Source organism: Branchiostoma belcheri, unplaced genomic scaffold, assembly GCF_001625305.1.
Source record: "Branchiostoma belcheri isolate BF01 breed outbred unplaced genomic scaffold, Haploidv18h27 scaffold45, whole genome shotgun sequence".
Taxonomy (NCBI): Eukaryota; Metazoa; Chordata; class Leptocardii; order Amphioxiformes; family Branchiostomatidae; genus Branchiostoma; species Branchiostoma belcheri.
Window position 1 is genome coordinate 1346871 of NW_017804076.1, and position 22735 is coordinate 1369605.

The following is a 22735-nucleotide window of genomic DNA, read 5'->3' on the forward strand; positions in this document are numbered from 1 at the left end:
GACAAGACATATAAGAGACTTCAGTAATTGTACTCTCCGCACTAAAGGAGACTGAGTCATCTATCTATTTACTTGATTTTATTTATCATTTATCTGCAGTTGTACACATTTTCCAGCAGCAGAATTCAATATGTTCCATTCATATAGATTTGCTATAATAATATTCAAGCAAACAGTATCTACAATTCAGTGCAACAAGGCAGTTTTTCTCAGTCTATACCACTGACTTAACAGTCATTTTTAGCACAAACATCATTAAAACTTCTGAGGGCAGGTCAAAGTAAGGACATACATAACAAAATTTTACATCTTTCAGTCCTGGTAAGTTGATGTAAATAGAATAATAATCTTGCTAATAAAATTCAAAGGCATGAAAAATTGTATTCTACTTCATAATTAATACTTTTATCTACAGAACAATCTTGTATGTAACACATAACATTGTATGATTATTATGCAACAATTTGCTACATACATTGTATGTATAGATTCTTTTACCTAAGAAATCCAGTACATGTATAAAGTGTATTGCAAATGCCTGACCTGCTTGAAAAGCAAAAATAACAAATAGTTTCAGTTAGGACAAAATCCTATCTAGTCTGCACTTTAGTGTGGCTTTCTTAACAGTATAATATATACTGTACATGACTTGGAACGGATGTACAAAATGTATGATACTGTTATAACCATAAAACATGTCCTACTTTGATAGAAGCTGCCCTCAGAAGTTGACTGCCTAAACTTACTCCTTCCTTCAAATGTACAGCAACATTACACTCTTGATCACATCAAAGCTTATACAACACATGAAATACTAGTAATCTTTACCGTTATGCTGTAATATCTGCTGTAACCCTGTGTGGACCAAGAAAAAAAAGTAGATACATATATTCTATATATGACAAACTTGTAGTATAGTAAATGTTGCAACAATTGCAGTATGTATGTGGTCTAATAGTAGTCACTTTGAAAGATGTTGCTGTCCATTGGAAAGATGGAGCTGAATTTGTGTGCAAACAAACAGGCATTTGGTGTCCAGTCCAAGAGACAAAGAGAAGAGTTGAATACTGTAATTCCAGATTTTTTCACAGTACTTTTATGTTCACGTCTTTTTCATGGTCACTTCAGTACCGTAAACTTATCATTATGCCTAACAAATCAATTGCCAACTTTCTTTTTCCTGCAAAGTGAACATATCGTTCCATGAAGACCTCAAGTTTTCTCAAATTCTGCTACTGTAAACATAAAGTGACCTACAGTAACTCAAAGAAGGCAAAACTTTAAACAAAGACAAGGAATGCCTTGTAGATTAGAGAAATTAGGAAGGTAGAGAGAAAAGGAGAGACAGGGCTGGACAGAACCAAAGTGCACTGTGGTCCATGCACACGAACTTTAACCTCATCCGCCGCCGCGTGCCCCGCCTCTCGGAGACGGTCGCCAGCGACACGAGCCGCCACCCTCGCCAGTCATGGGGTTAAAACCTGCAAAAAAGGGTTACACAATACGATTAATATTTAAAATAGATTTTCATGTCAACATTGCTCTAACAGAAGAAAGCACACTTTTGAAGTACTCATATTTTCCATTATATAAATGAATCAGCCTATTTGTATTATGCAAGGCCAACTTGTTATCATCGCACTTTATGCTATTGATAAATTTTACCTTCATTCTAGAACCCTACCTAGGTCCCTTACTGTGTATCCCAGCATGTAGATAAATATATCAAAGAATGTTTAGACCTTTAGACAAGTAGTATACTTGACTCATCTATAGTCTTGTACATAGCTCAATTCTTTTCTACTCATGTGTCTGTCTGTATGTCTAGTTATAGACCTTACAAAAGTTCCTGTACTTTTGTTGTGTCAATAAAGTTCTCTATCATAACTATTGATCTATCTATTGTTGTTGAGGTAGACGTTATATCAGTGTATAGAAAACAACAACAGAATCAATTAGCAGAAAGGAAGAACTGTTTCAGTAGTCAGTACATACCATCTCTGAGGCGTTTTTTAGGTTGAGGCTTTGGTTTAGATTGTCCACTTGCATCATCAGTCTGAAGAAAAAAGCGATAATTCCAAATGATAAGTTAGCAACAACTACAATGTTTTCCCTAACGCTTTCTCTGTACATTTTTGTATTTCACAAATCAAGAACTAAGTTGAACGTTGAATTAATCTATGTATTCAGGGTACATTAAAGCGATACTAAAACCAGAATATATCAGACTTTGTATTTTCTCTTTAGTGACTCTACAGGTAGACATTTGCCAAACATATACCTTGTACATGTACTAGAAATGGAATTCCATACCTGGACTCTGGTCTTAGAGTGGTATCCTTTTCCTTGCTGGAGTTTTTCCCACTCTTCTATTTTTTCCTCCCTCTTTGCTTCCTCCCTCTGACAGGAAAATAAAAGATGAAGTTCAGGCATAAAGCAAATGTTGAGCAGTGAACACCCATTGATTAATTGATTAACTGCTATGTTGCATGTAACAGTTGTGTAGTTGAAAAGCTGCACCTTTCTGAGTTCCTCTGCATACTGTGCTGCCAGTGCGTCCTGTTTCTCCTGCATCCTCAGGCGAGCCTGTTCCATGGCCTCTTGTCTGGACAGGGCCACATCTGGATCTGTGGGGAAGGAGCAACTTCATAAACATTTGTACAAATCCGAAAAAAACTTCAATTTCTATCAGCATCCCTTTGCCACCAGTCCATCCGTTCCATCCATCCATCCATCCCTCCCTCCGTCTGTCCATCCATCCATCCATAATACCAGAAACTCATATATAGACTGACAGACATACATATCAATGGCATATTTTATATACTGTAATTCACTTCATGTTTGCGGTAGCAAAAGCATGTTATTTTACATAATGTTGGGAACAGCTTATTACTTGTCTATGATTCAGGGTGGAAACTGCTGCAGTGTAAAGTTACATGTTGCTGAGTGAAGAGGGTTCTACTTACTGTATGCAGCCTGGTTGGTGGCATTCTCCCTTTTCCTCCTGTACTGTTCTATGTAGGGGTTGAGTTTACTCTTCAGGTACATCAGCACAACAATAACAAACAACACCAGCCATCCATACTGAACCAGTAGACCTCTCACTACAGAAAAAAATAAAACAGGTGAATATTATTTCATAATATTAGTTATGACCTTATTGTTAGGACTCTAAGAATACAATACATTTGTGCTTGCTTGCAACAGAAAAAATTCAAACAGGAGAATATTACTTGATATTTAGTTATCATTCTTACACATTTGTATATAATAATTCATCATAATTACTGTAAACATGGCAAATATATTACATACTAGTACATGGAATTGAAAGCAGATTATGAATGACAGGAATCAGTTGAAAACAAACCTGACAGGAATTAGTTGAAACAAACTTGCTTAACGTTACATAATATATGAAATATTTTGTTGAAGTAATATGAAATTATTTCTGGCAAAATTATTATTGCTTTACAATAAAAATTATGTTTCACGGTGTGGAAAAAGCCGAAATCATTATGAGCAATTCTTCCAGAAAAATTATGTTTTGCGGTTTTAACAAAATATTTTTGTCGCGGTGTGTTTTTTGAGGAGACAACTAGAAATCAAACCCGGATCCAAGGCTAGTGTTGATGATGACGATGTTTACCTATTTTGTAGGTATCCTGTACGATTGTCGGGTCCTGAGACAGATCTGGGTGTCCTACGTCCTCCACCCACTGTCCACGCTCATCCTGAATCACCCCGCCTTGCTGTTCGTCCATCCCGTGACTCAAATCGCGGGTTTAAGCAGTAAAACAGGCGATTTTTCAGCAAGATTCTGAGCTGACGTGTACTAAACACGTCTAGTCGGCCATTGCTGTGCGCAGAACAGCTGCGCAATTTCGAATCTCCCATGAGCCTATGCGCCACAAACAACTTGCACTTTTTTTAGGACAAATCTTTTTTATATCAAATTATTTGTTTCATACGCAAAGGAAAATTGATATTTAGTAATGCCCTATAGATCATATCGGCACATTTCTTCTTCTGATGTCCCAATCACCGATATCTCTTTATAATCATATCATGACCCTACGCAGTACAGGTCAACGACCCGTAGGTCGGGTCAGCTTCACTAAATAACAAGTTGGGACAACCGCAGAGCGACTCGGCCTTGAAACAATCTGGTGAATTTTGTGGGAGTTTCTGTATCTCGAACGGTGAACCGTATCCGTGATGGTTGTTGACCTCCTCCCGATTCCTCTGACGTGGGTCTTGCTCGGGCTGCTGGCGCTGCTTGTCTACATGTGAGTTGGACAAGTCTACTTGCCCTCTTTAATACCAGGGCAAGTAAAAGCACGGTAAAAGCACTGCATATCTCCCCTGGACTTGCCCGTTTGGGCCTGGCTTGGGCAAGTAAATTTTTGACCACGACTCTGGGGTGGATCCTTTTAGTATATCTTGCATCCAGTTGGGAAAAAATTTGCTCTGGTCAGAGTACGGGTATGCCAATTTTTTGTTTTTCTTACATTAGCTCAAGAAGCTATGGAATAAAACCGAATCACGTTTTGAATCACGAACTTAATGTCCTAGCCTGTGAAACCCAAGCTCCAGGGGGCTCCCTACATACTATACTAGTAGTCCGCCACCCACTACTAGGGAGCCGGCGAAAAGCGAGGTTCAGTAAGGCTATTAATGTCCTATCTGAGGGACATGCCTATTTAAACCCATTTTCACCTACCGGTAAGTGAAGTGAGGAAAGTTGTGTGAAGTGCCTATAATCCCAAGGGCACAACATCTGTGATAATTTTGCATTTACATTTAGTTACAGTACTTATAATCAAGGACACCATAACAAATCATCTTCTTTTGTGTTGAATGAATAGATATGGAGTGCGGCCTCTGTCAACTTTCCAGAAGATGGGGGTTCATGGACCACGGCCGTGGCCTATTATCGGAAATGTGCTGGATATTCGACATGTACGCATTGTATACATACAGTGTATTTGTATATTTGTCCTGTATTCCATATCTATGTATAGAATTGTGTCAAACTTTCATTAATCTTTCTTTTATTATTCACATTTAAACTGATCATCAAGACACTTTTGCAAATCACTGTTTTATTATCCCTTGAACAACAGGGGGTCTATAACCCAGATCATCAAGTAGAGAGGTCACAACGGTACGGAAAGGTGTATGGGTGAGTACAGGACATTTTTAAGAATGCATTTGGTCAAATTTGCTATCCACAGTGTTAACGTTTTAAAAATTGTCACAAGTAACAAAACTTACTACTGAGCTGTACAGTTGCAAATGGTTTCTGTGTTTCAAAGTGTAGTAAGCCAAAAAAAACTGTGAAAAGTAGCTGTATGGAATAGGATCAAAAGCATCTGAAATATTTTCCCACTTTGAATGGCGTTGCATGCCTAATAATGATGATTTAAGCTGTTAGCTCAGGTGCTTTTGGCCATCGTAGGGAACAGGCTAACGGTCCGATATGTTTAGTCTGGCTCCCAGGGTAGTCATATTGCACTGCGCAGGCAACCAGGGTATTTTCTTCTTATTCTCCTTCGTTTAATGCTCACGATCATGATAATAATCCTTCTGGCATACACCTATTAGTAAGTGAAGTGAGGCAAGGGCACAAGATCAGTGACATGGCAGGATTTGAACCCAGGAGCTCTTGGTTCTGAGTCGAATGCTCTGCCGTTTATTGTCATAAAACCCCACTACTGTATAACAGGGATATCTGTGGAATTTGAACGGATCAAGGCAACTATTGTGACTCTCACTAACAGGCTTTACAGAGGGGCAGCCACACCACTGCTGGTCATCTCTGACAGAGAGATGCTTCGAGAAGTCTTTGTCAAGCAATTTCAAAACTTCTCTCAAAGAACTGTAAGTAGAAAGATACTTCATCATCACCTTTGCTATGAGGGAATATAATTTGATGCCGCGTGCATTTAGACAACTTAACTCGAAAAGCCATTATATGGATCTCATCATCTGTATGATATTTGGTATGTGTGGACAAGTTTAATTATGGGCCTCCTAGTGGCTTTCTATAGCACTGCAGCAATACTTCTGGTTTTGCTATCTCATGTTCTAGACACCTGATATCAAGCCTATATATAGCTATGAAATATTAGTTGGCTTCCCTTTTATCTATGTAATAATCTATAAGGATTGAGATGTTTTGAATATCCTGTTTTTAGGGAGACACACAGTTTTTAAAGACCAGACCAATAGATCGCATGCTGACTGCGGTCAATGGAGAAGATTGGAAGAACATGAGGAGCACTCTCAGCCCGGCTTTCAGTGGCAGAAAGCTCAAGCAGGTGAATATATTACTAGTAGTAATTAAAATTATTATCTAGAAAGGCTTAGCTTCACTGACCAGAGGTTATCATAACACAGTCATTAAAAGTAATTGAGTAGCAGTTGTTGTCATATTGTATATAGAGGTTACCGTACCTGTAGTTCTTTCACATCTAGACTTTGCAATGATGCAGTATCATTTTTCTATATTATGCATGTAAGACTGTTACAGTCAAACATTGATAGAATCCAGTTGTCAATTCCTAGTCCACATGTGTAATGCAAATTCTTTCTGTTTAGTGCCGTAATGATCCCTAAAGCTTCCATCTAGAGGGCCAGACAGTCACTAAGGGCTGCTTAACCACCAGCCTGCTAAGGTAGTCATTTGGCCCGAAGTTTGTATTGGTAATGGGCTCAGGCAGCAGGGGAAAGGTTAATCAGGCTCCCGATCACCATCATATTTGTGTTTCAGATGTCGGAGCAGATAAACCGTTGTGCTGACCAGCTTGTGAGCAACTTGGGTGAACACACGAGCCAAGGCCAGTCATTTGACGCCAAAACGTATGTATTATGTTTGTTTGTTTTAGGCATTCTTTATTTATGAGAAGCTAAAATCTGCCTGCAGGGCACTTTTCAGTAAAGTCATGAAGTGGTATTCAGGGTCCGACAAAACATGTTACATATACGTATATGTAACATAGTTGTCCTTTACAACAGTAAATGGTGCGTATTTGCTGTGATTGATAAAATTTGTAATGTGTTGGACACAACATACATCAATATGGTATACCAAGATTATTAGTCAGTTTATTATTTTGTTTCAAATTATTGCTCAAGGGTGTGCCGGTGGTGGCACTTACAGAATTACAAAAAGTTTTATTTTTGTTAACTACTTTTTGTATTTTTTTAAAGACTAACAGGTGCCTTCACTATGGATGCCATTGCCAGTGTAGCATTTGGAACAGACATCGACTCTCAACGCAACCCAAATGATCCATTCGTTGTTCACGCCAAGAAAGGCTTTGAAGGACCATTTAAAAATCCCTTGTTCTGGATATTCCGTACGTACATAATATGTGTATCAATTTCTTTATATCTTCTGTATCTTCTTCTTCTTGTCTTTTCCCTCTTGACAAGTTTGTTTGAAAGTGTGGTTAACTTGCCAAAAGCCCACAGACAACTTGTGTGTGTGATATGTTATATGTCATAATGTTATATACTACAACATGTAGTATGTAGCCATAATACCTATTATCTTGCATTTTATACTTTTACATCAAAAACAACTGAAATTTGAAATGAAAGGATTGCACTAATTGTGATGGTGGAAAATTCTGTATGATACATTTTGTACATATCAATTAGCCTGACACCAATGTTAAATAGATGCTTTCAACAATGTTTTAGTGTTTTTCCCATGGATCATGAAGCCGCTGCTGGAAGGGATAGGATACAACTTCTTCCCACGAAGCACAACAAAGTTCTTCTACAAGGTTCTGGACCAGCTGATAGAACTACGGCAAACAACTGTGTCTGTGAGTGTTTTCTTATTCAGTAATGTTTGCGTTGTAAGGCCAGACCAATTTAATTTGTTGGTTCTCGGATTTTTTCATTAAAAATATGAAGCGACAGGGCGACAAAAAAAACAGGTCTAGGCATCCTATTATAGCCCCAAATGCTACGATAGGAGCCACAAAGTCAACACAAAAGGCTGGGTCAACATTTAAAATTTCAAACTTTTAATCAAACCACCACATTGATAGATGGAAAAACTGTAACAACTAGGAAGAAAAGGACTTTCCTCAACTGTTGGGGGCAAAATATGAGCATTTTTGAGTTGATTCAGAACCAGAATCTTCTTTTTTTTTTGCAAATCAGAAAAAATGAAGAGGCGAATCCGAGAACCAACAAATTAGATTGGTGTGGCCTATGGTTTCCCACAAGTCAAACTTTATAAGTGACTGAGTCCTAAAGTTAGATTTGATTGTATGGAAAGGATGGCCCAAACCCTATCAACACTTCAGACTTTCGGATGAGATTTTACTGAAAGTCATGATAATTATGTTTTAGGCAACTTTTTGTACCGTACTGATTTTCTTCATCTTTTCATTCCATAAGGAACGATTAGATTTCATGCAGCTGATGTTGAATGCTCACAAAGAGCCAGAAGAGGAGGAAGAGGACAACAGAGATGTGAAAGTCCAGGGGAAAAAGCAAGGTGATATGAGACAATGCTATACTCAAATTGCTGAGCTTTAAACATACATTTGTACATGCTGGTGTTGGGTTACATAACATTGCAATCTTATAGTAGGAGGGATTTAGACTCCTGTCTGATCATATATATGAATGTATTTGAGTAAGAATTAACAGAGCAGACCATATGCAAAGGTATTATGCATTTGCAAATGTTACCTTTCGTTTGATGATATGTTTGCTGTAGCCTTGACTAAGGATGATGTGGTCTCCAACGGCATTGTTTTCTTCCTGGCTGGGTATGACACCACTGCCACCACCATGGCATTCACCTTGTTCAACCTCGCTGTCAATCAACAAGCACAGGACAAGGTCATCCAGGAAGTTGATGATGTCATGAGGGAAAAGGTACATTATACATTTTGCACTGCATATTTTATGGCACAATTGAGTCATTCTTAGTCTGTGTAATTACACAAACTAAATGACCTTAGTTGGATTGGACACCAGAAGTGCAATTTAGTCAAGCTACATGTAAGTCATCCTCTAAGTTGGAAAACTTTTATGTTTTTCAAACACGGTAGTAAAATTTCATGGGCTTAAAAAAACGGAGGTGTTCACGCAACTATATCATATATGTTCAAAAGAATAATTGATTTGTTTGTGGTACAGAAGTGACAATGAAAACCGTGAACATAAAAATACCATGAAAAAGAAGTAGTATTGCAACAAGGAGCTCCTTGATTGCAATGTGGCTTTGCTAATGGTTTGCATTTTTAGCCATTTGCACGCACACTGGATCATCTCCTACTTTTCTTGATAAAATTGTACCCACAGCATCTGATCCTATTAGCAGTGATAAAATTACCTTACCAGCCTCGGTTTTCCCTGACAGTCCTAACATGACTAAGTTCAAGATTGCAGTATAAACAGTTTCTTGTTGAATTCCTCTTAGAGATGTTCTACTTTTTGACAATAATGTACCATTATGTATTTATTTGTAATTATGTATTATGTATAATGTATCTCATAAGGGTATGTATGTGTAATCAAGCGAGGGGAATTGATGTGACATATTGAACCGAAGATCATCATTATACAATGTTAAGATCAGGTTCACTCTGCACTGATTAGAAAAAAAAACAAAACCTTTGCACAGTATCAAGGAGCTTGTTTCCCTATAGCTATAAGCTCCTTGACTTATATCATAGCCCTTGTAAGGATGGTATTGTGTGGTCTCAAATATCCAATTTTACATGTGTCATGTACATGTATCTATGACTATCTTTAGGACCAGGTAGACCATGAAGCCCTTCAGCAGATGACATACTTGGAGATGTGCATCATGGAGACACTCCGACTCTATCCTCCTGCTGCACTTATGTGAGTGTTACTTATCACACCATGACAACTTTTTATTTATTTATCTATTCATATTGGAAATAAGTGGGTATGAAGTACAAAATAAGAAACCAATCAACTTCAAGTTCCTGACCGTGTAGCAACTTCTGAACTACTGGTACATTGTATTAAAAACTGTGTTCTTTTATTTATCACACTTTTCCATGAAGCATGACCCGCATATGCACGAGAGATACAACAATCCAGTGGCTGAAGATTCCAAAAGGAATGACTGTCCTGATCCCAGTCCTTGCCATTCATTATGACCCTGAAAGGTGGCCTGAGCCAAAAAAGTTCATTCCTGAAAGGTAATGTGGTTCCTGAAATACATAATTCCTGATTTTTCTCGCTACTTTTATGTTCACAGTTTTCGTGGTCACTTCTGTACCGTGAACTTATCATTACCGTTAACAAATCATTTGTCTTTTGCCCCCCTCTCCCTGCAACCGTGAACATAAACTTCTGAGACCACCTCCATTTTTCTCAGACTGAAATTTGGTACCGTGAACATAACCTGTTGCCGTCATCGTTGCTTCAGGTTTACCTCAGAGGAGAGAGAGAAGCGTGACCAGTACGATTGGCTGCCGTTTGGCGCGGGACCGCGAAACTGTATCGGGATGCGACTGGCCATGATGGAGGCTAAGATCGGGCTGGCAAAGGTTCTCATGAAGTACCGCATCAGGACTGGGCCTGATACTGATGTAAGCATGATCATGTTCAATGCATTTTGATGTCGGGTTGGTGGAAAACAAAGTCCAGTCCAATTTGGTTGCGGAAAAAGCAGTTCAGTCATTTCCATGTGTAGAAATGCCTCCTTGCAAAATGTGATAAAAGTGCAAGCAGTCTGATGTGTTACGGCATGAAGCGTCCTCATTGGATACAGTTTGCATTAAACTTTTGATTATTTAACACTTGTTCCGTGACCAAGTCTTTGCTTTGCCAAAACAACCTGCTTCATTTGTTGTATCTTTTGGTAAACACCTGTTTCAGGCATTAAGTTATTACAAACAAGCTTAACATTGGGAATTTCTTCAGAGCAGAATAAACATCAACCATTCAGCTTCGATCGAAAACTGATGTTTTTTCTGTTTCCTTTTGACCAGACAACGCTGAAGCTGAAGAAGTTTGAGCCCTTCCCGCAGCCGGTCAATGGTATTAAGCTCCAGGCAGAGTTGAGAGCTTGAGACAACACCTAGGCTGGGCTAAAATACACTTACCACAGTCACATCCAGCCATTATGTACCATTGACTAGTTAATGGTTAATGACCTGCCCCAAGGTGTATATGGTGTAGTAAGACCTTGTCAGTTGCTTTTATTATTAAATAAAACAAAGGACCACCTATAAAATAGCAAAAGGACCATTTGATGATTTTTCAACAGTTACACTTGTATCAAGTTTATATGACATACTGGTAGCTGTGTCACAAAAATTAAAATAGGGGCTTCTGATTGGTAAACTTCATCTGGCTATATGATAATTGTGAATAAATCATTGGGATGACAGCAATTGCAAGTTATAGTATTAGTAGCAATGTTTGCATAGTCATTACATGAATTGCAAGTTAACATAAAGTTTGCTTTGTTTGCTTCTTGAAAGAATGCTTTTTGTGAGCTGTCATGCCAGACTCTGAACTGGTTGCTGTGTGCATTATGATGTCAAGGATGGACTTTGATTTAATTATTCAGTTGTGGGAATCAAAATGTCATGATTTGTAAGGTTCAATGTTCACCAACATCGTAAGGGTGTGTATTTTATACAAATGATCCAGTAATAATATGTATCATTAATAGTAGTTATTATTATGGTTAACATAAATGTAGCCAGGAAATAATGTATTTTGGTACATGGTGCCATTGCTTATTTGTGAAGGATAAGTTAACTTTACACTCAACTGGTCAACTGACATCTAATATACTAGTAGTTTTTAACTTCATTATGAAAGATACAGTACAGTAATGTACAGTATTTGATAACGTTACCATGATTGATTGATTTATATGAGATCTGATGACAATAAAACATATGCAAGTTATAATGTTATTTACCGGTAGTTCGTATTCTTTTATGTCCTGTAAGTGCATTTACTCACACCCATGTATTAAAAGATAACAGAATCTTACAGACTGTTCACTTTGTCAGTTTGTAAAATAATGTAGATCAACTGTCAATCATATAAGCTGTGTACTCATAATGTTAAATCATATTGTAATCCCGTGAAAACCTCAAACAAGGAGCTCCTAATGGTAATGCTTCAACTACTACCGCCATCCAGGATCTTTTATATCATACGGCTACCAAAAGCTGAATAAATACAGTATCATGAAAATTCCAACGGGATACCATAATAGATAGCAAAAAAGGGGTACACGTCATGACACAGGGGAATCCCCATTTCATAAGTTTGATGGCAACAACCTTGAATTGATCACAGGTGTGTTCATGTCAGGTATTGCAGAGCTAGGCATTACACCACATAGCATAGGGGTGTTTGCTTAGTAAAACAAAATTTTATTTCTTTTGTTTATCCATAGATATTCATGTCTTACTTTAATTAAGTTAAATGAAGGTATTATCCATATCATTATAAATGATGATGGTGTATAGAAATAAACTATATGGCTTTAAAAATATTACCTATCCAATTGCCACCCCTTTAATTACAATAGATTTTTGCATGGTATGACCTAGTGATGTCAGCCAGTGTTTTTCGATCACGCCCTGCAATCGACCAATCAGCTTGCAGATCTCAGGGCTGACGCAAAGGTAAAATTTAGGGATTTTTTTGGCCTCATTTCCTCCTAGTATTCCTGCCATCTACGAAGAAGGAAAACCGCGAGAAGCTAACATCTTCTCACAAGTCTAAGTTCGGAGGTTTTAGCCGAAAATCTGACGGAAGATGTTGTCCTGCGACGTCTTTGCAGACGACAGCGGGGTCGATTCGCCAGGGTCGTCCCTCGGCTCGCCCACCCGCCACAGAAGCGCCATGAGCCACGACGACTCTCTGCCGAGCTCGCCCGGTTCTCCCGGGTCCTGTGGACCGAGTTCCCCACCAGGTTCGTTCAGAATTTGTCCGTAGACTAATCCCTCATGTGTAGATGTAACGTTGGTTAAAGTTTGGGTGAGGAAATTTGGAGGCAAGCTACCAAGTAATGTCATGCCGTTCTGTGAGTTTTTGGTCCGTATGAACTATGGCGCGAAGGTGACCCACCTTACTTCCCCTTCCGTTTTCGTAAATTTTGCACGACCGCTAACGTTAGATCAAAGGATTTACATTACTTAAATTGAAAACTTAGGTTCCTGGTTTAGTTACATTGTATCCAAGTCCACATCTCGACAGTCTTAAGGTTTTATTTGTGCAATCAAAGTTTCATAAAAATGAGGTCACAAATTTCACTTGAACACAATATGTTTTGCCAGGAGGTGGGACCTCATTCAGTCATAATATTTGCCTGCCTTTACAATTTTCCCATCATTTCGATGACTTTGTAAAAACATTGTTACTAATTGAGATATTTTGATTACGTGCAACGTTGATCTTTGCCATATGATATTATAATGACTTACAAAAAAGCAGAAGCAGAAGTTGTGGTCACATATCATACCCTTTACCTGTTGAGAGGTGTGTTGCACACCTGTCCATAGGTCTAGCCACCTAGGGACACCTGCTGGAATTTCTGTCTCCCAACTTGTGTTTTTTCCATAGTTTAAGTGTTTCCTACTTTAGTGACAAGTCCCACTCTGTACATACCAGTATATACAAAAGTAACGCCCTCCTCTCTCAGCACTGGAACACCAGTGCTGAAGTGGTTGTCAACATTGGAAAAACCCCTGTCGGCACTGAAAGCAAAGTGCTGAGACTTTTGAATGCCGTATCCCATCACCCGGCCCTTTTCAGGGCCACAATCACTCCCAAAGGGCTATATATCTATCATAATCACACAACAAAGTCATATCTTTCATGGTCAGAAATAAAATTGTTTGTGATCCCTTTTACTTGGTCGATATCACTTAACTTACAGTATCACTTTTAATACCGTACATAATTGCACATAATCACAAAGATGCAGTTTTATTTTCTTCTTATAACATTAAAGTTGGCCATAGGTTAATCTATAAGTATAACTTATATTTAAATCAAACTGGCAGAAATACAAGTGATCCTGCAGATTTCTAATACCACTCCCAGCACTAACACATTCAAGTGCTGGGAAAGACGTCAGCACTGGTTTGAAGAGCATTCCAGTGCTGAGGGACGTCATGTTGTCGTCCATGTATGACATCATATTTTGTGTGTGGAGGGAACTCAGGTGGAACCATGGATGTTTTGACATCATTCTGGCAGGTTGTTTTGAATGTAACTACACTTGGGTCTGTGCACGTCATGTACAAAGAAGGTACTGTTTTGGAGTAAAATTGAAATGTAAGGCATATACTTCAACTAAGTTGAAGTTGAACCTTTTCATATATTGATTATACGTAACAGAGCAGTTGCACTACATGCAAAAATATAAAAAGCTTCAGTGAACAACAGTCCTCTGTTGTTTGTTTTCATTAGTACATGTATCATAGTTACAGTTACTGTAGTAAATAATCCATTTTGGAACCGGTTTGTCCACATATTAACAGGAAGGTCAATCACCTGTCCCACCTTCACATCTCTCATTGTTGTCAGGTGCTACAGTAGTTAGTGAAAAGCATGAAGTTCTGCATTTTTGGATACCTTTTGGATGCTGCCAAATTTAGTCCAACCTTCAAGGTTCCAACAGATTATCTGCGTTAGTATATTTTAGCAGTTTATACTTATTGCTTCTGAACACAAGTGCATTTAGTAACTGTAGATCGGTCAGTTACAATTCACATCTATAATGGTATGCAGGTTCAGATTCGTTCAATGACATTATGATGTCTTTGATCAGTGTAAAACAATTGTTCTTTCTTAACAGACGTAACCTAGTGTAAGCAGACAGATCATATGATGGATATATCTATATCTATAGTTTTGACTTTGAGTTTGAAGAACTAGAAAAAAGTTGGGATCTAGACTAACAGACAATTACATTTCTTTAAAGTTTGATGAGCCATAAACATTGAATATTCCTTGCTGAAATTTTAAAATGTTAATTGTAATGTTAAAGTCTATGGATATCTTGGTTAGTTGCACAGTAACAGTATAATAAACAACTTGAGCTAATATTAACCATTGCATCAGACTGTAAACGTGCCCTTCTCAACTTTCAGGTGAGACTTTGTACTTGTTATTCATTTGCATATGAAAAGAAAGGGGAACGGCACACTGAAACCAAGCAGAGATGACCTCAGGTCACATGCCTTTATGTGTCGTGGTTCGGTCACGACACGTAAAGTAAATACAATCGCACCTTTATAATGAAGCACGTCTAGGCTACCATGGATACACATACGTAAGCAGGCACATGTTTTTTTATGCAAGGTTGAACATGAGGATTCGGTTTCTCAACTTGACGCAGGAAAGTTGTTTTTGTCGTCAGAACAGTGGTTTAACCTATGTTCAGAACCTAAATTTAACCATATTTTGCATATGTGCATCTATTCTAAAACCAGTGTTATATATAATTATAAAGCACACTTTACTTACTCTGCATTAGCACATTTCATAGCTTTCACTTCTTGAGAACATCAGTCAGGCTGTAAGTGTGACTGTAGCATCAGCAGACATTGGCAATAGTATTATCTCATCTTCCAGGTCATAAAGCTTGCTTTTTTAATGTGAAAACACATGAACTTATGCAAAGGTAAAAGTCAAGTGCTGTTTCTTTTTTATTTTTCATTATCATGTTGTGTGTAACTAGAATCACAATTTCTTCCTCTAGATATGAAGATCCCTGCTGAACGCCCAGTGATCTTGAACAGTAGGGGCAAGGCAAGGAACACGGTGAAGAAAATGATCGAAAAGGCGAACTACCCATATCCAAACGGGAGCCCAAGAAGTTACTCCAGCCAGGGAAGCCCACCAAACCTTTACTACATTAGATCTGCAGACGGTCCTGTGGTGCTCAACACCTACAGTTTGGCTGGGGCTGCTGGGCCTCAGAGTCAGATGCCTCCGATGAACACCACTACCACCAGTGCTTGGCCCGCGATAAGTCAGAGCAGCAGTATGTCGGCAACATGGCAACAACCGACAACATCTAACAGGGTGATGCTCCCTGGAGTCCCATCTTCCTATGTGAGCAGTGACTCTGCAGGACTTGTTATTAACCAATCCCCACAAGTTGCTGTGGTCACCCCCTCCCGTGCCACTCCCAATCCCGTGGAGCCTTCTACTTTGAATGATGATGGGGCGGTTGATGTGATCTTGGCCATGTTGCAGGATCAGATCAACTCAGCGCCAAACTCTGATCCAGCCAAACCAGAAGATGTCAAGCCAGATATTAGCCACACTGCCTGGTCGCAGATGGAAGTCAAGGCTCAAGGGTTTGACATGGAAACATGCAACAGTGTAGATTCAGGCTACACTTCTATCCCATTCAACCAGCAGGGAACAACCGCAGCCAAGTGGAGCCCTCCTCAGCCAACAGTGACCCAACCTAGCGGTATGGTCTCCCCACCAAAGATGTTCAGCTCCAAGAACGGCATGTCCATTGGCACCATGCAGGAAGTTACAACAGACCAGCAGACCTCGACAACATCACTCCCTTCATACACCTGCCCTCCCTTCATCCCCCAATCCATGCCTACCAGCTACAGTGCTCCAAAAGGCCCCCCTAGGTCAACATACGTTCCACCAGGTATGGTGCCGCAACGGGCGCTCATCAGGCCATCCCAGTTGAGTCTCAGCAGTTTGACAGACCAGATGCAGCCACCCTGTAACAACTCCTTCCAGAACCAGTCCTTCCCCAGTGTGCAGCCCTACAGTAATGGTCCTGTCAGCCAGCCACAGCAGAGAAGCCGTCAGTCCCCACAACAGAGCCTGCCATTGGCCAGGCAGATCTCTCAAGAAATCCACAAGGATGAGCTGTTACACCAGGACGATGATGGAGACACGTAAGTGTCAGCCGCTTCTTTATTAAACTTTCTACAATACTGCATATTTTAAAGTAAATTTTTTTCTGATAGACCATGAAGCTAGCCTGGAGTCCAGTCTTGGTAGCTTTAGTCCGCTCCCCAAGATCCGCTACCCCATGGGCTACCATGGAGCCTAAAACAGCAAAATATATAGCATGTGATCAGTACACTGCCTTCACACCATTATGGCATGCATAATAATCGGTTTCTTTGCTGAAGGACTATGTCTAAACTAGCTAAACACACTCTTTGTATTTATGAGGAAGTCAAAACATTTGAGTATTGAAGTAAGAAGGAAGTGATGAGGTTTTGAAGGGAATATTGATATAGGCGCAGTGCTAGTTGCCATGTTGGTAACATTGGTTTGTATTTTTTCCTGACCACCACAGGTACCTGACCATTGTGGTGATGCAGGGGAACTGTGATGTAGTCCAGGCTGTGGCAGAGCAGATGGTCAGCCTTAACCTCAGTCTCGACGTCCCCGAGAAATCTGGCAAGGTTGGTGTTGCCATTCCTTTCCATACCTGCTCTGACACTACAAAATGTAGTATGTACATTGTACATCTCATTACAGCTATTCTACAGAAGTGTTTAGCTTGTAGCTGACTTTGCAACATGTGCCACAAAGGATATACCAAAATGTGTAAACTATTATATTAGAAGGAAGAGGTTTGAGGTTCAGTTTGCTTTTTATCATAACCTCTTTTAACGAACTTCTACTGACTTGAGGATTGGTGTCAGATAAATAGTATTAGCCCATATTTACATCTGAAAGTCAATCAAGGGGAAGCAAAAGTTTATACAGTATATGAATAGTCTTAAGTTTGCAGCATTGCTTTTTTTATGGAGAAGTTAATCGCCTTGTTTGTTTGTAATAACAGACTGCCCTGATGCTTGCTGTGATGGAGGAAAGGTGGGACATGGTGTATCACCTGGTCCGTCTGGGGGCAGATGTCAACAAACAGGACAAGGAGGGTCGGACTGCCCTCCACTTCATCGCGGAGAACGGGGCCATAGAAGTGCTGAACGCTCTCAACTCTGTAGCCAAGGAGCTGCACAAGGACATCAACATGGACTGCAAGAACTACCAAGGTGATAGGAAACTATTCCTGCATTTAGTAAGAAAAACAAAATTTCCTCGTAATAGCCTGCCTAGTTTCCCCCCAGGATAACTTGGGAAGAAAGCACTATTTTTTCATGTGTCTAAAGTTTCCTTGTGCCTATATATTAGTTATTCCAGTCTCATTTGAGTCTCTAAATTTGGTAAATTTTGGTGTACAGGCCTAACGCCCCTGCATTGCGCACTTATGGAGAGCGGTCACTGCCAGGGTCAGTTGAAGCAGCTGCCCAGGGCCCAGTCCATCACATGTGTCCCCGGAACCGTTATGGAGACTCGAGAGAAGCAGGTCCTGAGGGCCAAACAACAGAAACTCCAACAGGTGGTCAAGACCATGTTGGACATGGGAGCTTCACCAAGCTGCCAGGTTAGTCTTGCCTGTTTGCTGTATTGTACATGTACAGTTATAGAATTGACTGCAACAAGTGTTGACATCTACATATCAAAGTTTTTTAAAAGTGTTTAAAAGCTTGTTTATAATCTGGTAGTTTGTGGTGGGACTCATGTGATCTTGTGAGGGCTGTTTTAGCACCTACCATATATGTCAGAAATATTAAATAATTGCACAAATATGTTGAAAAGTGGAAAAAAATTATGATCACACAAATATTTCTTAATAGAACATTTCAAATATTGGTGCAAGAATATTGCATAATGCCCCTTTTAAAAAACAATGTTGGTGTGTTTACAGGATGGGAAGAGTGGTCGTACGGGGCTGCACCATGCCGTACAGAGCTGCAGTACTGAGCTGGTGGACCTGCTGCTGGCAGGCTTTCAGGACGCCACCAGGCGCCACAAGTTTGTCAACCAGACGACGTACAGCGGGAACACAGCGCTGCACTCAGCTGTAGGACTACAGGATGACAACAGGGTGAGTTCTAACATGGTTCTGTTTTGAAGTTGACATTAATTTCTTTTGAAGTTGGATGCACACAAAAACGTAACTTTCTCTTATCTTCTCTTATTGTGTTAGTGTGAAGGCTACATCATTAAGAAGTTTCACAGTGTTTTATGTGTTTTGCTCATGTTTGTGTTCTCCCAATCCAGGCTGATATTGTGAGGTTACTTGTGAGATTCGGAGCAGACCAGAGTGTCAGGAACGATGAGAATGACAGGGCCATCGACTTGGTCAAGAAGGAGGATACAGCAGTAGGTTTATTTTTATTCTTTTTTTTTTCACTTTGTGGCATGTACTTGTATGGCTTGTACAATTTGGGGTAACCATGATAAAACATCACTTGTTTATTTTGGTTGGACTTGATATGGTCTGTTGTAACCTAATCTTCATGGTAGCATACTAACACATGTATTATGTATATCTGTGATTAAATACTAAAATGATTCAAAATCTAGAACTGTTCAAAGGTTGAGAACAACAGTCAACAGACTTTTACAAATAAAATAGTGTAAAAATATTTGTTCATTCTTGAATTTGCATGTAGAAGTAGGACCTTTGCTTCTTGTCATCTCTTTCACTATTCGTCAGTAACTGTTATGTTGTATTCATTCACAGGTCCGTAGCATTCTTGGAGGCGGTAGAAAGTTCCGCAGCTGAACAACTCACTTGGTCATCTAGTGGGATGTCCTAGGCAGCTAGCAGAAAACATCTTCTGGATACGTGTGTCCATCTGGTATTGTATGAATGTTAAGTGTGCGAAGCCAGCACTTTTGAAAGGGAAGTGTACATGTCGACTTTGCAAGGCAGAATGCTTTGGCTAATTGCATGAAATATCTTACAAATGGCCAAACCATTCTACCTTGAAAAGTGTTTGAAATGTTGACAGATGTTGTGCCTTGGTCAATAAGTGCATATTTGGTGTAATGTAGACATTACAACAGAATGTCACAACATTAATTCAAGAAATGTGCAGATATTGTGGGTAAGGAATAATCAGTACATTGAATCACTCACAAACTTACACATATGATCTGACCCATTCACAGAGACTGTTAACTTTTATTTCCTTCTGTCCCAAAACAAAAGAAATCAAGAACTCATAATACTAAATATTCTACACACATACATGTCTATCAGCTTTGGTTAATTTGAACAGTTCTTGCCCTGTATTGTGTCAAGCAATCCTTTTTCATCACTAAGAATACCTTCACAAGACATGAAACCTTGTTCCTTGCCTGCAATGAAGCGAAATGTTAAAGTTCATATTGAACGTTTGTCATCCATATGGATGGCTGTCCAGGTCTTGGCACTAATGTTACAGCCACAATCTTTACAAATTTCTGTGCTTTCTGTGTAGCTTCTGCTTTTAACTACCTTTCTGAAACAGTATGGCTGTCTTTTTTCTTTATTCTGAATGTTGGATATTGTTCAGCACTCACTATTCTTTTGATTCGTCAGAAATTCTATGAAAACATCAATATTGTCAGAACATGCCATACAAGAAAATCTGTCCTCAAACTTCATACATTATTAAGCTACATGCACTTCAGTCAACTTGAAGCACTGACAAATTCCCTGATCTGTGCAGCTGTAATGCTTAGACCTGGACGTATTTGGCCCCTATGGTGGCCTGTAATGATCACTAACTATGACAAACTATCTAAGAAAGTAAATCATCCCATTTCTGCCTTTGGAGTTTTGCCCGTTCTAAACTGTAAAGCAGAGCAGTAGCATCATTTTGATGTATGACAAAAGTGGTTTGACTTTAAAAGTCCCTTCCTATGGTCTTTGATATCATGGAATGTACGAACACTTTCCATAGTGTTGCTACTCTTGCTGTAACAATGTTGTTATAGTATTATGGGGTGGATATGCCAAGATGCTGAGGTCATATCTGTAAATGTTGGATAAGAAAGATGGTGCCTTTGTGAATGTATCTGTATCAGAGCAGGTGTATACTGTTTGATAAAATAAAGACATCACTTGGTATTCAGTATTTTAGAAACGATAGAGTATGAGACAATTTTAAACTTGTATTTAGACTTTATTTAGGGGTGGACATATTAAGATACATTGTGTAGATGAAAGTTGTGTAAGTTTTGGTCTGTAAGTGTTGGATAACAAGGTAATGCAGTGCCTTTGTAAATTTGCTTATTTAGAGATTTGCTCTCCAGGGAAGTAACAAATTTACATTTTGCTATGTATAAGAGTATCCTACAGCTACTTATGCAGAGTATGATTGAGTGTAAAAAATTATGCAGACTTTATTGTATCTGTACCCGTATAGCCGGTATAACCGCCCTTCGGCATAACATACCAGCATCTGTTTTCTACATCATAGAGGTGATATGATGTATAAAAATGTGGTGTTTATTTTTGTTTTGATTTGGAAGTGCCTTGTATAGTGACATTGATTGTGATGTTTCAGAGACTATGAAGTTAAAGACACTGCGACTTGAATTATAGTGTACTTTTTGTGTGATTTTGCACAAACTTATGTTGTTGGGAAAACTGAAGGGTTACATTTTGAAAACTATATTGTGGTGCATAGTTGCAATGGACATGAGGCCAGTATCCTGAATAAAAATTCTACATGCTTATTCTACATGACTTACCTTCGGAAAAGCAAAGCATTGACAGGCTTAGCTTAGCTTAGGCTAAGCACACCTGTTAATGAGAATAGGAAATGCCTTTTACCCTTTGGACATATTTTCATACATTCTTTGTGCAGCTTTTGAAGACAAACTCTTACCTTTCTTAAGAGTAAGAAATTTCGTCAGTGGTTAGCTACACTTATACCTGTTTATGTCATTCTGAAAAGCTGTTGGTTGCAAATATGTTAGAATTTGTTTGGATTTAATCAGTATTACATGTAAGGTGTGCAGCTCATATGAGCCCAATGTATCAATCAAGTATTCACTAAAGAAGTGCATGTATCACTTTTTAAGTACATATAAAATTAATGCTTCCAGCATAGTGATCTTGCTTATGAGCTCTAATCGGAGGAATAACAGGTAATTGTTTTGGTATAAGGACTATTTTGCACTGTGCTGTTTTATCATTTTAGTACTGTTAACATGGTTGGTTTTTTGTGTAGTGCTTGAAATAAAATTTTCTGTGGGAATTCTTTATGTCTTCTCATTTATTAATGTTCATAGAATTGACAGGTTTTTACCTGAAAATAGTTTTATTAAAACTGTTGTCGATGGCTATTGCCTCTGTAAGGTACAGTACGTAAGAATACATATTTGGTGAAATATATACAATGAAAGTAATTATTTTTGTTAAGGTATAACTGTCACAACAAGATGATCATAACTGCAGCAGTAAAGAAATAGGTCATTGAAAAGGCTAATACATGTACAGAATTCTAGAAAGGATATATTGAAGTGTGAGCTGGAAGTGTGGGATTATGGTAGCCAGGAGAGCAACTAAACAGATCCCCAAACACGCCACCGTGACGTCGATAGTCACATGCCTGAACGCCTACACACTGTGTGCACAAGACATGGAATGGACTTTGTACCACAGTAAAATGGCCTACAGAGCTTTGGGTGGATTTCTATTGACCTATAGTCCAAAATTTATGACATTTAATAGTGGGATGTTCAAGAAATTATTTAGTTCTTCAGTGTATAATTCCCATCCAGTATTCAAAGATGATGGAGAGAAATTTTCGCCTCCTGAAAATTTTCAACAGTTGAACATCAACAGTTGAACCTGAAACTTCTGACTTTGTTTACTCGCAATGCAATCTGGGAAGTGGGCGGG

General features: G+C 39.0%; 3 protein-coding genes across 4 annotated transcripts; 2 read left to right on the top strand and 1 right to left on the bottom strand.

Moving 5' to 3' along the window:
• Positions 1–63: 63 nt before the first annotated feature.
• Positions 64–3898, bottom strand: LOC109478809 (selenoprotein S-like). Its single transcript, XM_019780611.1, has 6 exons — positions 3653–3898; positions 2970–3107; positions 2521–2627; positions 2314–2400; positions 1996–2056; positions 64–1481 (listed from the first exon to the last, which is right to left on the bottom strand). Exons 1-6 carry the CDS (start codon positions 3765–3767, stop codon positions 1399–1401), a joined length of 591 nt encoding a protein of 196 aa, XP_019636170.1. The 5' UTR covers positions 3768–3898; the 3' UTR covers positions 64–1398.
• A 177-nt stretch (positions 3899–4075) lies between these two features.
• Positions 4076–11994, top strand: LOC109478808 (cytochrome P450 3A8-like). 2 transcript variants are annotated; one of them, XM_019780609.1, is made up of 14 exons: positions 4081–4292; positions 4872–4965; positions 5130–5188; positions 5787–5886; positions 6204–6326; positions 6779–6867; positions 7219–7367; positions 7714–7841; positions 8425–8524; positions 8750–8910; positions 9794–9885; positions 10074–10211; positions 10442–10604; positions 11007–11986. In XM_019780609.1, exons 1-14 carry the CDS (start codon positions 4222–4224, stop codon positions 11085–11087), a joined length of 1548 nt encoding a protein of 515 aa, XP_019636168.1. In that variant the 5' UTR covers positions 4081–4221; the 3' UTR covers positions 11088–11986. The 2 variants fall into 2 exon arrangements, with proteins under 2 accessions (XP_019636169.1, XP_019636168.1); XM_019780610.1 differs by lacking the exon at positions 10074–10211 and having other exon boundaries at positions 4076–4292; positions 11007–11994.
• A 653-nt stretch (positions 11995–12647) lies between these two features.
• On the top strand, positions 12648–22088 carry LOC109478800 (NF-kappa-B inhibitor zeta-like). Its single transcript, XM_019780599.1, has 8 exons — positions 12648–12958; positions 15755–16928; positions 17339–17447; positions 17831–18041; positions 18231–18433; positions 18758–18937; positions 19114–19215; positions 19580–22088. Exons 1-8 carry the CDS (start codon positions 12802–12804, stop codon positions 19619–19621), a joined length of 2178 nt encoding a protein of 725 aa, XP_019636158.1. The 5' UTR covers positions 12648–12801; the 3' UTR covers positions 19622–22088.
• Positions 22089–22735: the final 647 nt, after the last annotated feature.

What these genes read in the sequence shown, in the direction of transcription:
- LOC109478808 (XM_019780609.1), top strand. Translation starts at nt 4,222, where the DNA reads ATGGTTGTTGACCTCCTCCCGATTCCTCTGACGTGGGTCTTGCTCGGG. An exon ending in ATGATGTCATGAGGGAAAAG is followed by an intron (nt 8,911 to 9,793) that starts GTACATTATACA and finishes GACTATCTTTAG; the next exon opens with GACCAGGTAGACCATGAAGC. An exon ending in GGACTGGGCCTGATACTGAT is followed by an intron (nt 10,605 to 11,006) that starts GTAAGCATGATC and finishes CCTTTTGACCAG; the next exon opens with ACAACGCTGAAGCTGAAGAA.
- LOC109478809 (XM_019780611.1), bottom strand. Translation starts at nt 3,767, where the DNA reads ATGGACGAACAGCAAGGCGGGGTGATTCAGGATGAGCGTGGACAGTGG. An exon ending in ACAGGATACCTACAAAATAG is followed by an intron (nt 3,108 to 3,652) that starts GTAAACATCGTC and finishes TTTTTTCTGTAG; the next exon opens with TGAGAGGTCTACTGGTTCAG. An exon ending in TAAAAAACGCCTCAGAGATG is followed by an intron (nt 1,482 to 1,995) that starts GTATGTACTGAC and finishes CCTTTTTTGCAG; the next exon opens with GTTTTAACCCCATGACTGGC.
- LOC109478800 (XM_019780599.1), top strand. Translation starts at nt 12,802, where the DNA reads ATGTTGTCCTGCGACGTCTTTGCAGACGACAGCGGGGTCGATTCGCCA. An exon ending in TGGACCGAGTTCCCCACCAG is followed by an intron (nt 12,959 to 15,754) that starts GTTCGTTCAGAA and finishes TTCTTCCTCTAG; the next exon opens with ATATGAAGATCCCTGCTGAA. An exon ending in GGACTGCAAGAACTACCAAG is followed by an intron (nt 18,042 to 18,230) that starts GTGATAGGAAAC and finishes TTTGGTGTACAG; the next exon opens with GCCTAACGCCCCTGCATTGC.